General features: G+C 46.2%; 1 protein-coding gene across 1 annotated transcript in view; it reads left to right on the forward strand.

The window, feature by feature from the left end:
* Positions 1 to 1703: 1703 nt before the first annotated feature.
* SEPTIN5 (septin 5) overlaps positions 1704 to 16975 on the forward strand; it is a gene marked incomplete at its 3' end in the record, with an annotated part of 86307 nt that continues 71035 nt past the window's right edge. Inside the window, exons 1-2 of the mRNA XM_079956962.1 lie at positions 1704 to 1938; positions 2145 to 2155. Coding sequence (XP_079813088.1) covers positions 1896 to 1938; positions 2145 to 2155 — 54 coding nt within the window. The 5' untranslated portion in view covers positions 1704 to 1895. The remainder of the gene's footprint in view (positions 1939 to 2144; positions 2156 to 16975) is intronic.

Genomic DNA, 16975 nt, shown 5'->3' on the forward strand with positions numbered 1-16975 from the left:
TGTGTAGATCCAGAATAGGCCTCCACAGTCACTTATGGACTCATAGGTAAGACCGTGTTCATGATAATCTTACTCGGCTACGAGGGATCGCCAAAGAAAGGAGAGAGATGCAAATCACCTTGAAACAGTGGTTTAAAAGGCAATTGATGAATTAACTTTAATAATCATATTAATATGCAAACACTGTGAGCATTTTTATGTCTACTTTGAAGTAAGCCTCATTGAATTCAGAGAAACTTACTCCCAGGCAACCCTGCTACATAAGGCTGTTGCAATCAGTTAGTTTCTTTACTCGTTTACTGATCCTCTTATATTCTAATATCAATATTTCCCCCCTCAAAATAAACTTCCATACATTTCTGTGTATCTTGAGTTCTTGTACACACACACACACACACACACACAGAGAGAGAGAGAGAGAGAGAGAGAGAGAGAGAGAGAGAGAATTACAATGACTAGCAAAACAGAGATATTAAAGCCTCGGCTTCTGCCTTCAAGACCATAATGTCTGCTTTGTCTGTCACTGTAGTAAATAGATGGTTTTAGTGACTGACACATCATCTCTCAAACATTCAGAACAGACTTGCGATGCTTTAAAAATCGTGCACAGGCTTACACTGCCTTTTTTTTTACTTAATAAAATCCATATACCGCTCAATTGTAGAAACAACCTCAGAGCGGTTTACCAAAAAGCAGTTTATTTGTTTATTCTTACATTTATATCCAGCCTATCCACTCCAGAGAGGCCAAGGTGGTATGCACACTTCTCTCCCTCTTCATTTTACCCTCACAACAACCTTGTGAGGCAGTTCGGGCTGTGCAAGGGTAACTGACCCAAAAGTCACCCAGTGGGCTTCGTGGCTGGCTGCGAATTTGAACCCCAACCTCTCAATGTCCTAGATAAAGGTAAAGGGACCCCTGATCATTAGGTCCAGTCGCAGACAACTCAGGGGTTGCAGCACTCATCTCACTTTATTGGCCGAGGGAGCCGGTGTACAGCTTCTGGGTCATGTGGCCAGCAGGACTAAGCCACTTCTGGCGAACCAGAGCAGCGCAGGGAAACACTGTTTACCTTCCCGCTGGAGCGGTACCTGTTTATCTACTTGCACTTTGATGTGCTTTTGAACTGCTAGGCTGGCAGGAGCAGGCACTGAGCAACGGGAGCTCACCCTGTCGTGGGGATTCGAACCGCCAACCTTCTGATCGGCAAGCCCTAGGCTCTGTGGTTTAACCCACAGCGCCACCCGCGTCCCAATGTCCTAGCACTTTAACCATTACTCCACACTGGCATGCATGTATGTGTCATAAAAACACATATAACGCAGACACACACTTTATTATCTATCACCACCCAACATCTAGACACGCACACATGCAGAAGACCTGTTTCCTTGCGAGCTGCTTGAGGGCTTCCAACTTGGAAGGGAGGCCCAGAGCCATGCTCCTCGCTTACCCCCCCTCCTTTTCCATCTGATGTCTGCGAAAGAGTAATACTAATAACAGAAGGGAGAACGGAGGATGCTCTAGACACGGCCAGCCCTGGCCACTCGCTTGCAGGCTGGAAAAGGAGGCGGAGGATGCAGATAGGGTGGCTCAGGGCGAGGCTCTGATTGGCTGAGGGCTGTGGGCAGGGCTGGGCCGCATCCTGCCCCGCCTTCCTTTTTTAATTTTTCTCCCTCGGCCAGCCTCTCTAATGCAGCAGCAGCAGCGGCGGCAGCAGCAGATTCTGGCTGACAGGCGCATGCAGATAGAGAGAGAGAGAGAGAGAGAGAGACCTTTTTGTAGTCAGGAGGGAGGACCGGACGGAGAGCAGCAGATCGGAAAAGAGGGTGGCTCGCCTCTCCGGAGGAAGCTACATCTGGTGCAATCCCCTCTGATCCCTTAGGAGAGAAAAGATGAGCACGGCCATACGATACAAAAGCAAGCTGGTCAACCCAGGTAAGGCTCCTAATGGGTGCGTTTGCATTCATGCATCTATATTATTATTATTATTATTATTATTATTATTATTATTATTATTATTATTATTATTAATTATTACTGGGACTGATGCTGGACGTTGCTAATGCCTTCCCGTTTTATTCCCCTCCTCTCCGATCCCCTCCTGGACATCTCTTGCCGCTTCCCAACGTGTCCCTTTGCAGAAGAAAAACAGGTGAGGCTGATTTTATTATTATTATTTTATTTTCTCGGTTGTGGCTCTTTTTGTCCCCAAATGATGGTATCAAATCAGGGCGCCTCCCCCGAAAAAGAGGCGCATCCCTTTTCTTTGCTGCTTTAATGAAGAACCTATTCTCCACCCCTCCCCCACCCCCTTCATCCTCTTTGTCAGCCCCTAATCTTGAGGGACTTGTGGAAGGTTCATTGTACGTGTTTGTGTGTGTATTTTGCTACCAGTCTGCCTGTGTCGGTAGCTGACACTGGGGAAGGCAGGGAGGAGAAAAAGGAGCTCTGTTTCCTCTTTAATGGCTGGAAGAAAAATCCCATGATGGATTCTGGTGGCATCCACTCTCTGTGTGATGCTGGCGATGGCGTTGTGGGTTTCGTGTGTTTTGAAGCAAGGCTCCACACCCAGTGGATGGTCAGACAACCTCACTTGGTTGACCTCGTGGTGCTTTAGGGCACGATTGGGAAATCTGTGACCTCTCCAGCATGTTTTTGGGCTCCATCCACCATCATGCCAATTGGCCAGGGATGATGGGACTGGAATGCATCTAGACTTAGGACCACAGGCCAGGCAGGTGGAGATGTCACAGTCAGCCCACGTTTCTCTGGGATCCTTCTTTTGACATTAAAAGCATGCTGTTGTTGCTTTTCTTTTTGATACTTCCCTTCCTTGCTGTGGTCCACACCTCTTCAGCATCCTTTTGGCACACATCTCTCTGGAGATGTGTGCCTGTTTGCATGAGCTTGGAAGGGCTGATGTAACCAGAATGCATCAAGGAAGACCAGTGGCGTAGCGTGGGTTGTGAGCACCCGGGGCAAGACAAGTAATTTGCGCCCCCTAACCCGTGGATTTGCGCCCCCTAACCCTAACCCCCAGATGTTGCGCCTGGTGCGGCCGGCCCCCCCTGCACCCCCCACGTTACGCCACTGAGGAAGACTTGTTTATCTGTGATTTCGTTTGCGCCTTTGTATTTCTAGCATCTAGCAGAAAATGGTGTATGTGTGTGTTTGGTGTGTGTGGCTGATCTATCTGCATGCCTTTTAAAATGTGGGTTTGTTATTCGGCGTTCTAGGATGAACCGAAGCCTGGGAGTGTGTCTCTCTGTGTATTTAATGAGAAAGATTTTTTTGTTCCTGGTGATTAAGCTTTAGCATCAGCCCAGGGAGTGAACTGAGACTGGCTTGGCCTTCCAGTATCATGAATCATTCTCAATGGAGATACAGGAAGAGTTGAATTAATGTCTCTTGGCTTGGTGTTCAAGGTTTGGTGGGACAGAAAATCCAGAGGTTAAAGGAATTGCAAGAAAAGAAAAGCTTGTATTTGGTATTACAAACCGGACTGTGTGTGTCACACACACACACACACACACACACACACACAGAGAGAGAGAGAGAGAGAGAGAGAGAGAGAAGATAGTTTATTCTGCAATTACCGTCACAATTGGCCTAGGGAGTGAATGGGGTGATGCTTCAACTCTCCTGGTTATTAATCATTTCTGACAGCAGATAAGTGCAGACTTGAAGTGGTGGCTTTGCTGATGCTCATTGAATCTGGGACTTTCTGTGTGCTGAGCCACTGAGCCATTGCACTTTCTTGAGAGAAGGAGGATGAAATCTAGGGGGCAGAGAAAGGGGTGACTTCAATTCCCTTCTCCTAGACTGGGGCAATCGCTTGTTCCAGTCAAGAGGCGAACTTTCTAAGAGATGCTAAATGACTCTGCTTTAGAGCAGTTGATTTTGGAACCAACCAGAGGAGCTGTGACCCTGGTCTTCGGGGACCTGACTTCAAAGGAAAGAATCCTGACCGTGCATTCTCCCCTTTTTTCATTTCTTCCTTTGCGGCTTGGCTTGAACTCAAGCTGCAAAGGAAGATCTTCACTGAAGGCATGGCTTGCAGGCACCAGAACCAGCTGTTGTGGAGGGCACAGCCCAAGGAAGATGGCCAGGGGAGAAGCCTGAGGGACTGGATAGAGAGGCCTGAGGTTCTTCCAGCATGATCGATATCAAGATCTGGAATTCCTGGTCTTTCTGGACTCCAACTCCCATCAGTTTCACGCAGCATGGCCAATGGCCAAGGATCATGGAAGCTGGAGTATAACCATATCTGGGTGGGGGAACAGGTTGTCCATGCCTGGTGAAGAATGCTGAGCTTGTTGTTGTTGTTGTTGTTTAGTCATTTAGTCATGTCCGACTCTCCGTGACCCCCTGGACCAGAGCACGCCAGGGACTCCTGTCTTCCACTGCCTCCCACAGTTTGGTCAAACTCATGCTGCTAGCTTTGAGAACACTGTCCAGCCATCTTGTCCTCTGTCATCCCCTTCTCCTTGTGCCCTCCATCTTTCCCAACATCAGGGTCCTTCCCAGGGAGTCTTCTCTTTTCATGAGGTGGCCAAAGTATTGGAGTCTCAGCTTCAGGATCTGTCCTTCCAGTGAGCACTCAGGGCTGATTTCCTTCAGAATGGAGAGGTTTGATCTTCTTGCAGTACGTGGACCAAATGTCTGATTTGGTATGAAGGCAGCTTCCTATGGCTGGGTCCAATCCCTGGCACCACTGGGGGAATCGGAGAGCCACTGTCAGCCAGGGTAGACCGGGGTAGGCAGTGCTCTCCAGATGTTGGACTACAGTTCCCACCAGCACTAGCCAGTATGGCCAATGATCAGGGATGATGATGATGATGATGGGAGTTGTAGTCCAAAGCATCTTCAGGACAACACGTTGACTGTCACTAGGGTAGATAATACTGGGTTAGGTGGATGAATAGTCTGACCTGCTATAAGCTTGCGTGGCCCTTATGAAAAAATAAAAAAGGTTGTAGACAATACTGAGATAGGTGGCCCACTAGTCTGACTTGGCATATAGCAACACCAGGGACGTGGGTGGCGCTGTGGTCTAAACCACTGAGCCTCTTGGGCTTGCCAATTGGAAGGTTGGTGGTTCAAATCCCTGCAACGGAGTGAGCTCCTGTTGCTCCCTCCCAGCTCCTGCCAACCTAGCAGTTCGAAAGCATGCCAAAAAGTGCAAGTAGATAAATAGGTACCACTGTGGCACGAAGGTGAATGGCGTTTCCGTGCGCTCTGGTTTCTGTCACGGTGTCCCATTGCACCAGAAGTGGTTTAGTCCTGCTGGCCACATGACCCGGAAAGCTGTCTGTGGACAAATGCTGGCTCCCTAGGCCTGAAGCAAAATGAGTGCCGCAAGCCCCTAGTCGCCTTTGACTGGACTTAACTGTCCAGGGGTCCTTTACCTTTACCTTTTATAGCAACACCCTATATTCCCAGGAGTGACTACCTGGCCATAGTGGAGATTGGAATGCTGGACAAGTTGGGCCCTTTCTGTCTGATCTAGCTGGGCTGCTGCCATGTTCTTGGCACAGTAATTCTCAAATTATGTGCTGGGATAAATAAGTCAATTAAAGGCACACATGCTCCCAAAGTAACTGCCTTCTTCATTTTAGGCACAACCAAGATAGATAGCTATCCTATATACCAGGAGTAGCCAACATGCTATCCTTCAGATGTCATTGGACTCCATGGTCAATGGAGGACACTAGGATGGAGAAGGTTGCTTTAGAGCAGGGATGGGGAACCTGTGGTCCTCCAGGTGTTGCTGGACTACAGTTTCCTTCACCCCTGACCATTGGCCATGTTGGGTGAGGTTGATGGGAGTTGTAGTCCATCAACATCTCAAGGGGATAATGTTGGCCACCCATGGAATAAACAATTCTGAGTCAGACAAACCAATTGATGATGCTATCATTATTGCTTCTTCTACATAAATCTCTCTCCTGCCCTCCATTAGAATTCCAGTGTGGTGTAGTGGAGAGTCAGTGTGGTGTAGTGGTTAAGAGCAGTGGACTCGTAATCTGGGGAACCGGGTTCGCATCTCCGCTCCTCCACATGCAGCTGCTGGGTGAGCTTGGGTCAGTCACACTTCTTTGAAGTCTCTCAGCCCCACTCACCTCACAGAGTGTTTGTTGTGGGGGAGGAAGGGAAAGGAGAATGTTAGCTGCTTTGAGACTCCTTAAAGGGAGTGAAAGGCGGGATATCAAATCCAAACTCCTCCTCCTCCTCCTCTTCTTCTTCTTCCAAAAGCATATGTATCTTGCTAAATGCACTTCGGGAACTTTGCAAAGGAGACTTCTTGAGATGGGGCAACTTAGAGTTAATAGTGGATGGGAAAGGGTTGGGACCTCCGCTGCTGTAAATCCCCCCTCCTCAAAAGCCTGGGGGGGAAAACGAAACCTATGTTTGCAACTAACGTTCAGTTAGGCACACCCTCAATATGTCTGCCATGTTGGATTTGACCAATGGGGTAAGGAACCTGCAACCCACAGGCTGCACAAGAACCTTAATTTCATGAAACCCACAGAGACTGTGTGGCTTGCAGAGATCTTTACAATCTTGTGATGTCTGCACACCATTGGCTCAATGGTCCTACACAGAAGAAAGGTTCCCTGACTCTGCCATAAAGGTCAGCACATCAAATGCCAATATTACCCCAAGATGTTTTGCTGAGAGATCTGTTGTTTTTCAGAACAATATGGAGACCTTGCATTTTTCAGAACTGCTGTCCTGTGTGCCTCCGTCCTGTGTGCCTTCGGGGAGAAAAGAAAGGTCACCACTAATTCTGCTTATACAGGTGTAACTTGAGAACTGGCCCTCTGTCAACTAGGCACGCACAATGGGATTGAGCTAGTAAGTCACAGAGAAACACAAAGCCTTGGTGGGATAAGAATAGGTTTAGCAGCATTGCTGGAGACAGAAGGCATTTTTCTGCATCTGCATCCAGTCTTGTAGCTAGGCAACACCCGGCATCTGTACTCTTTCAAGATGCACTTCAAGGAAGAAACAGTGCACAATAATAAGTGTGACTACCTGTCTGTGTGGCAATTAGGGAGCATGACGGCACGTTAATATTAGCAGCTCGAAATGCTGCAAGGTCATTTCTCCCCCGCTGCGTTTCAAGCTGAATTTGCATGGTGTTGTTCATATCTGAGAGAGGGCAGGGGTGCCCTGAAATGTCATGCATACTGGGTTTCCCTGCTCCTATTCACTGAGCTGTCACCTGCGCATGTGTGCTCATCTGCGCATGTGCGGTGACTGTTAAAGAGTATGTTCAAATTAGGGCTTCCTCTGCCCAGTTTTCCAGTCGGACTGGAAGCAGAGTAAGTGGCAATAGGAACACACCCTGAGATTGTGCAAAATTGCTGGGCAGATTAATGTGCCATGCTCACATTGCGTAGGCAAAAGTCAGGGGCAGTGGTGTAGTAAGGTCAGGTGGAACCCAGGGCAGAATTTCTTTGTCACCTCCACCCCACATTGAAATTCCCCCTTCCTCTCTCCAACCCCCCATCAAAGAAAGCCGTGCCCTGCCCCCCTCCAGCAGCCTGGGAGCGCATGGGGCAATGGTGCGCCACCTGCCTGCGACTCCCAAGCCTCCCCCAAGCTGTCAAAAAGAAGGGGGAAGGCCATCGGCAAAGCAGTGCAGCTCCCTGCCTTTCCCCGACGGCCCGGGGTAGACTTGGGAGTCACAGGCAGGAGGGCAGTGCGCCTAATGCCACCCCCTTCAGTGTTGTGTGTGTGTGTGGCCACGCTTGAAGCTGTGCTGCTGCTCATGAGGCAAGGCAGGGTCCCCCCCCCCACAAGGGCGGGATATGGAAAGCGTCGAGTTGCATTTTGTCACCCACCCCCATTGATGGCACCTGGGGCGATCCGCCCCCACTGCCCCCCTCTTCCTCCGCCAGTGTTCAGGGAGAGGCCTTATTGAAACCCATAAGCCCACTCTGTGGTCCCCATCAATTGGAGTCAAGTTATGCCTCTTCCTGTAGCCTGGGGAAATAAAGGAGCTAAAGGAGGCATAGCAAGAGGTAAAGGTATGGGACCCAAAGCATTGCAGCTTTATAATTTAGGAAAAGGATGACCAATTAGTACCAGAAGAGAGTGGCAGAAAATAGAGAGGGCTTAGTGCAATAAGACTGTAAATGGAGGGCAGACCCACACAATAATAATAATTTAATAATAATAATAATAATAATAATAATAATAATAATAATGCTCATTTTGCCCTAACTGGATTGTATTCATAGCTTGCTTTCACTCCATTAGCTCCCCTCAGTCTTGGGAGCAAGTTGGCGCCTCTGGGATGAAGAAGAAATTAGATTCAGTTTGCATTTAAAGGCAAATCTATCTATCATCTCTCTCTCTCTCTCTCTATCTATCTCTCTATCTCTCTATCATCTATCTATCTATCTATCTATCTATCTATCTATCTATCTATCTCTATCATCTATCATCTATCTATCATCTATATCTATCTATCTATCTATCTATCTATCTATCTATCTATCTATCTATCTATCATCTATATCTATCTATCTATCTATCTATCTATCTATCTATCTATCTATCTATCTATCTATCTATCTATCTATCTATCTATCTATCTCTATATCTATCTATATCTATCTATCTATCTATCTATCATCTATCTATCTATCTATCTATCTCTATCATCTATCATCTATATCTATCTATCTATCTATCTATCTATCTATCATCTATCTATCATCTATCTATCATCTATCATCTATCATCTGTCTATCTATCTATCTATCTATCTATCTATCTATCTATCTATCTATCTATCATCTATCTATCTATCATCTATCTATCTATCATCTATCATCTGCATAGTGCCTGGATATTGAAAGGGCTGGAATAACAACCATCCTATTATTATTATTATCAATAATATTTTGCCTTTTCCCTAGTCTGGAACTCAAGGTGGCTTACCAAAGTTAAGACAACCTGGATAAAATACAGAACGCTGGAAACCCATAAAAGACAATAGCTGAAAATGCCACTGTTGAAATAGAAGAAAATTAAAACCATATAAAATATTTTTTTAAAAAACAGGTCTATTAAAATTCAGATACTGCACTGCAGTATTAAAAGCCTTTTCTTTGAAAGAAGCACCACTGATCTTACAGACATAAATCTAGATAGATTTGGCTAAGTGCTGGACATCCCAAGCTGTGTGTCCCACCTGCCCTGCCCTCCACAGGCTGACTTGCCCTCAAGTGCCACAGAAGACTCTGTCCCATCAACAGCATCGGAGAAAGGCCTCATCCATACCACCCCGCCACTTTAAACAGTCTTGACTTCCCCCAGAGAATCCTGGGAACTGTGATTTGTTACGGGTGCTGAGAGTCGTTAGGAGACCCCCCTCTTCCCCTCACAGAGCAATAATACCCAGATTTCTCTGGGAAGAGGGATTGACTGTGAAACCACTCTGAGAATTTTCGCTCTCTGAAGGGTCATTTGGGTCTCTTAACACCTCTCAGCGCCCTTAAGAAACTACACTTCCCAGGATTCCTTGGGTGGGCTGCTTAGAGTGGTATGATACTGCTTTAAATGTATAGTGCAGATGGGGCTTTGGTATGCCCAGAGAGGGCACCACTCCTTTTTGAACGGGCAGCTAGTCTGTTGTGCTTCGGCAGAGAACGGGATCCGTTCTGGAGGCCCGTTCGCAACATGAAAAGAGCGCAACCTGCAGCGGCGTGTCTGCGCACAGGTGGGTTGCGATTCGCCACTTCTGCGCATGTGCGTGATGTCATTTTGCGCGTTTGCGCATGCGCGAGTGGCAAAAACCCGGAAGTAACCCTTTCTGGTACTTCTGGGTCGCCGCAGGACGTATCCTGAAAGAATGTAACATGAAGCAGACGTAACATGAGGTATGACTGTATAAAAAATGACTGAAAATAATGTCAAGGAGAGTAACATTTATTTAAATTTCGGAGTTGTCAGGAGGCAATGTCTGCTTCCACAATCTCTGCCATACAAGCTTTGTTGTCTTGGCGTGTGTCTTTTGTGGGCATCTGAAATATGCAGTAGATCTCGTTTTCCCAATTAGCCTTGAACTTCTGACTATCAGCTTGTCCCATTTTCCTGCACCTGATTAGACACAGGGCTGTCTCTATATTTGGAGAGACTTCTTTTCCACCCCTTTTTGCAAGATCTACCCACTCTTTGTAACGATGACTCATGCCATCAAAGGATTGCCTTTTGCACAGACCATCTGGGGAACCGTCTGTGATATGGCTTATCTCAAGAATGGTATTATAGGCTAAAGAAATGCAGGGATCGATCCTTGGGTTTTTCTGGATTGTAGTACTGTTAATGTAAATATTAACGTAGTTATCTTCTGCTTTTTATTTTATTTAATGATATCATCAGTGGCTCATTGAAATGCTTTATCTCTTGCTAAATTAACAGGGCGCACACTTTTGAACAATTAGACACATGGAGAAAACTTATAAAAATGATGAATGAGTAATGAAGTACCACCTTTTTATTTTTCTAAGGTCATTAAATATTATTGCTTTCCGAGTTTTACCCCCAGTGGGATTTGATTTAGGATTAGGTGGGAGGACATTTTAAGGCACCTCTGAGTTTGCATTTTTCTAAAGAGAAAGTTATCATGAAATTCACCAGCACTTTAGTGCTAATATATTTCTGCTAATTTCTGCTGATATATATACATGTTTGGTGCAATTTTTGCCCAATATGCACATTTTCGCAAAGCAGTTTCCTTCAATATGCTGTATGTATTTTTGTATGCATTACTTACAGTACACATTATTTGAAAAATTAAGAGGCTGGTTGTGATTTAGGTGTGATTTAGATAGGTTCAATTTACAGACAAACTGAATCTTATTTCTCCCCTACTTCAGAGTTACCTTTTTGTAAAAAAGAAGAAGAAGAAAGATTCCCAGCCAGTTTTATCCTTGAGTGGATCCCATGTGGTCCTATCTTCCTGTGTGCTACCTTGGGAGTAAATGCTGTGAAACTGTTCTTGAGGACTGGGCCTCAAACAGGAATGGAATAGATCAGTCCAGTTGTTTTTTCCACATGTATCATATGCCTACAGACTACAGACATTTGCATTGTTTTGGAACATATCTTTTTACAAGTTTTGTATCACAAAATTGTAGAGTTGGAAGGGACCCAAGGCAAACTGGTCCAACCCCCTCCAGTCCAGGAATCACAGCCAAAGAATCCCTCTCCCAAGAAGGAAAGTCCATCACCTTCTGAGGTAGTCCGTTCCACTGTTGAACAGCTTTGACTTCCAGAAAGTTCTTTCTAATGTTTACTCGCGATCTCCTTTCTTATAACTGGAATCCATTGGTTGGGGTCCTCCCATCTAGAGCAGCAGAAAACAATCTTGCTCCATTGTCTATGTGGCAGGCCTTCAGATATTTGAAGGTGTTGATCGTGGCCATCTCTTAGTCTTCTTTCCAGGCTAAACGCGCCCAACTTCTTCAACTGTTCATCATAAAGCTCTTGGTTTCCAGACCAGCTTGTCGATATCCTTCTTAAGTTGTGGTGCCCTGAACAGTAAACGGAATGCATTGTATTCTAAAATATGTGATTTTTGTACACATTATAACCTACGATGCTGATTTTGTGTGCATTTTAAAACTGGGAAATATATTGCGAAATTCAAAGAAGTGCAAAAACCTAAGGGGAACAGTGTTCCAGGGCGCATATTTACCATTTGCCAGTTTGTTTGGGGGCTCAGTCTGAAGTACTAGGGCTGCCACACGCACAGATTTTCCCAGACATTACTGGGATTTCAAAAGCGGAATTGATGTCAGGGGGAAATTTCTGAAAGGCAGTGCTTTGTCTTGGATCTTATGCAAGTCAATCAAAAAATCACGGTTTTTTTGGCTCAACAACATTGGGGTCTTCGGAAAAAGTGTCCTTGTTTTTACTTTTCGAAATATGGCAGCCCTAAAGGTACTCACAAGGGACATGGGTGGCGCTGTGGGTTAAACCACAGAGCCTAGGGCTTGCTGATCAGAAGGTCGGTGGTTTGAATCCCCATGACGGGGTGAGCTCCCGTTGCTCGGTCCCAGCTCCTGCCAACCTAGCAGTTCAAAAGCACGTCAAAGTGCAAGTAGATAAATAGGTACCGCTCCAGTGGGAAGGTAAACGGCATTTCCGTGCGCTGCTCTGGTTCGCCAGAAGCAGCTTAGTCATGCTGGCCACATCACCTGGAAGTTGTACGCCGGCTCCCTTGTCCAGTAAAGCAAGATGAGCGCCGCAACCCCAGAGTCGTCCATGACTGGACCTAACAGTAAGGGGTCCCTTTACCTTTTAAAGGTACTCACACTAGTGTTTAAAGCCTTAAATGACTTAAGCCTCAAATATCTGCAACATCCCCTCCTTCCCTACAGATCCTCTTCGGTGTAAACATCAGCAGAGGGGGGACCCTCTTGGTTGTCCTCAGACGCTGGGCAGCAGGTGAGAGTATTCCAGGGTAGAGGGTATTTTTTGTGGCAACCCCAAGTGGCGATTTCCCTCCCCACAGAGGCAAGTAGTTATTAGGATTTCTTTTCTCTCTGGACTCTGCATTCTTCAAGTGACTGGCCTAGAAGCAGCAGATGTGAGACAGAAAGCCACAACAGATGTGCTGTGCTTGGACAAGCTTCCAACTGTTTACCTCAGGATTCCCCAGTAATGTGATAAATACATTGCTCCCTTTTCAGTGGGCAAAGATTACGGTTGTGTTTAGGTGTCAGAAGGTGTCAGAAGTCAGCTTGGAACAAACCTTTACATGCAAGGAGACTGAAAACTGCCCCCCCTTATACTAGACAAAGGAACTTGATTTATTATTAGTGGCAATATTAGCGGCAGAGGAGAAGATGACTAGAGGTTTGGAAGCAGCTGGTTGAAGAGGTAGAGGCTGGAAGTTAAAGTCGTCTGATTTCACTGGTGCTTCCAGATAACCTGTTCCATGGGCATTTATTCTGATTTGTTTGCAAAGAGATTAGATGATGTTGACTGTTTAAGGAGCATCCATTCTGAATTGTTTGTGGGGAGCTTAGATGATGTTGTATCTATCTACCCAGTGCTTTTTTCTGGGGGTATGCAGGGATACGCATAAAGGTAAAGGTAAAGGTACCCCTGCCCATACGGGCCAGTCTTGACAGACTCTGGGGTTGTGCGCCCATCTCACTTAAGAGGCCAGGGGCCAGCGCTGTCCGGAGACACTTCCGGGTCACGTGGCCAGCGTGACATCGCTGCTCTGGCGAGCCAGAGCCGCACATGGAAACGCCGTTTACCTTCCCGCTGGTAAGCGGTCCCTATTTATCTACTTGCACCCGGAGGTGCTTTAGAACTGCTAGGTTGGCAGGCGCTGGGACCGAGCAGCGGGAGCGCACCCCGCCGCAGGGATTCGAACCGCCGACCTTTCGATCGGCAAGTCCTAGGCGCTGAGGCTTTAACCCACAGCGCCACCTGCGTCCCCTCAGGGATACGCATACCCCTAAACATTTTGTGAATCTTTATACTTTTGTCCATTTACTTACATCATAGGAGCCTACACAACACAAAGCACTGTTGCTGTATGTAGGTTTTATTTTATTTGTTTTTTTATCTTACATTTTGGAAATTTACAACCAGTTTTTTCCCCTTTAATTTTTTTGGGGGCCCCCAAGGGAGCAGGGCCCTAAGCTATAGCTTGTTTAGCTTATACGTAAATCCGGCACTGAATAAAAATAGGGATGTCCTATTATTATTATTATTATTATTATTATTATTATTATTATTATTATTATTCCATGTATAGCCCACCCATCTGACTGAGTAGCCCCAGCCACTCTGGGCAACTTCCAACATATATAAAAACATAATAAAACATTGTTGTTTGTTGTTTAGTCGTTTAGTGTGTCTGACTCTTTGTGATCCCATGGACCAGAGCACGCCAGGCACTCCTGTCTTCAATAAAACATTAAACATTATAAAACTTCCCTATACAGGATTGCCTTCAGGTGTCTTCTAAAGGTTGCATAGTTTACTCATCTCCTTGGCTTTGGGGGCGTCACATAACTCCATACCCTCCAACATTTCTCTGACGAAAATATGCATGTCCTAAGCAACAGTGGGACATTCCGGGATTAAATTAGAAATCTGGGGTTGTCCCTGGAAAATAGAGACACTTTGGGGTGTCTAGTCTCCTAGCAGCTTTTGATATTACATGCTGTTTTGCTGCCCCCATAACCTGCTTGGGGCATATGCCCTCTCCAGCCCCTGCTTGGCCCGGGCCTGTGAAAACTCCTGAATATTTGTACGAAGTAGGTCTTTGGACTCTGGCCACAGAGAAGTCATCTGTTAGCTCTGAAAAGCTCTGGGGAAAAGCCTGTCACAAGAATCTGCCTTCTACCCGGTCAGACGATTTGGCTACCGGCCCTTCCCAAAGCTCAAAGCTACTGCTGCTGCTTCTTCATCTGCTTCTAGGTCAGAGAGGAACACCAAAAAGTAAAGAAAAAATGCATCTTCCTTCTCTCTTGGAAAACTGCCTGTTTGGCTTCCTTGTGCCCAAATGCAGCCTGCCTATCTGTGCTGCCTCTCAGAACAAGACAACAGTTGGGATATTAGCCAGGCTGGGTCAGGTGTAGGTCAGAAGGTTTTCAGCCTCGGCCAGCTTCACCTCCTTCTGCACATCTGTCCAAGCGGCTCTGCGGCAGGAGCCCCTGTCGTTGGCCAGATGGCCTGTTCGAGACACATGGGAAGGCTTCCCCCCCCCCCCCCCCCGTGGAAAATGCACCTCAACAATATCTGTCCTCTGCTGCCTTTGAGTCGGTGGCAAAAAGGAGGTCAGGAAATGCATGTCCCAGCGGCTGGAGGCCTGCTCATCAAAGCCTTGCCAACAGCATCGTGGAGCCACTTGAATTATTAATCCGACAAATGGATAAAACGGCCCGCAGGGAGGGGGAAGAAGCTTTCTGTCCATGCCCTGTGTTGTTGACATGGGACCCAACCGTTTGCAGAATATAAACTCTAAGTACTTTTTACCCTAATTGGATTTTCCATTATTTGCCTCTCCCCGTTCTGTCCACTCCAGCAATTTCAGATGCATACATTTAGGGGGAACGTAGAATTCTGCCTTATACTGAGTCAGACTATTGGTCCATTGAGCAAAGTATGGTCTACATTCAGAGGTGGGGATTGTTTCCTGGCTGGAGGGCGAGATCTTTATCTTCCCCACCCCTATTGGGCCAAAATGGACAAGTGGGCAGGGCTGCTCATTTGTCAGTCACTTGGTGTCATAGTGATGTCAAGTGATTCATCTATTTGAAGCTGTGATTGCTGTCACTTTCAAGTAGCCTTTTGTAAACATCCTTTCAAAGAGGGTGGGTCCAGGCAAAATGCTTGCCCGTTTATACATTTATTCCTTTTTTTTAAAAAAACAAACAAACACATTTTTATTTGATTTTGTTGTTGTTTAGTCATTTAGTCATGTCCGACTCTTCGTGACCCCCTGGACCAGAGCACGCCAGGCACTCCTGTCTTCCACTGCCTCACGCAGTTTGGTCAAACTCATGCTGGTAGCTTCGAGAACATTGTCCAACCATCTCGTCCTCTGTCGTCCCCTTCTCCTTGTGCCCTCCATCTTTCCCAACATCAGGATCTTTTCCAAGGAGTCTTCTCTTCTCATCAGGTGGCCAAAGTATTGGAGCCTCAGCTTCAGGATCTGTCCTTCCAGTGAGCACTCAGGGCTGGTTTCCTTCAGAATGGATAGGTTTGATCTTCTTGCAGTCCATGGGACTCTCAAGAGTCTCCTCCAGCACCATAATTCAAAAGCATCAATTCTTCAGCGATCAGCCTTCTTTATGGTCCAGCTCTCACTTCCATACATCACTACTGGGAAAACCATAGCTTTAACTATACAGACCTTTGTTGGCAAGGTGATGTCTCTGCTTTTTAAGATGCATGTATAAATTTATTACAATACCAAATACATATCCGTAAAATGAGATTTCTCTAAATCTCGAGACTTCCCCCCAATTTTTAAAATGGGTGGGGTGGGGAAAGGTTGTTTCTGAGAGCGGTTTGGCAACCAGCTTTAAGACGGTTTCCGCAGTCCTGTTTGAGCAAATGGGAGCAGAGGCGCTGTCTCAAAGCCTTTGCTAAAGCTTTTTTGAAGTAGCTCTCTCAGGAGAGTGGCTTCAAAGGGTGCTTTTGCACAGGGCTTTAATCCCTTCTCAGATGATGAGTAGCGATTAAACCTTGCTGCCTTGGCTTCAGGATCCTGTTTTTCGCTGGGATCAAGATCGCACAGCCAGTGCAGGATTGAACCCTGTCCTCCCACCTGTCAGTTGAAAACATCAGTGAACTCAGTTACTTGACAGCTGGGTGAGGTTTGGGGAATCTTTCGTTGGCTTTATAGTTATACGTTGTACTAAGTGCGGATTATAAATTTGCAAAAGAACAAAATAGAAACTCATGTTTATCCTGCATTGTGGGGGGTTGGACTAGATGACCCTTGGGGTCCCATCCAACATCTACAATTCAAAACCCATCAGCATGTGTGTGTGTGTGTGTACATGTTGACAGGGAGTTCCTCAGTACACAGAGTAATTCCCCTGTGGTCAGTAATGTGGTCTGTGTGTTCTTTGCTTTTTTAAAAATGTCAGCACTATGTTTAGCTTCGAAGCAAAGGGAGGGAGAGTAAAAGAAAGAAAAGTGCTGCCTGTTTACTGTTGCACATTCTTCTTGGAAGGGTGGTTTTGCAAATGTCCCTCAACTGTCAAAGATGTCCTAATGCGATTCACATGGCTTGTCATCTTAATGGCACGAGAGCAAGATTCAGCACGTCGAGAGCTGAAAACCTCTGGTCAGGTTCTCTAACTTGCTTCCTGACAACTTCCCAACCATAGTCTCAGCGATGGCTCTGCTATTTTCAGGGTCTGAGGATAAATTTTATCTTTGCTGATCTCAGGGTTGTGCTCTGCATAGAACTGGG

Source organism: Podarcis cretensis, assembly GCF_951804945.1.
Source record: "Podarcis cretensis genome assembly, chromosome: 16".
Lineage (NCBI taxonomy): Eukaryota > Metazoa > Chordata > Lepidosauria > Squamata > Lacertidae > Podarcis > Podarcis cretensis.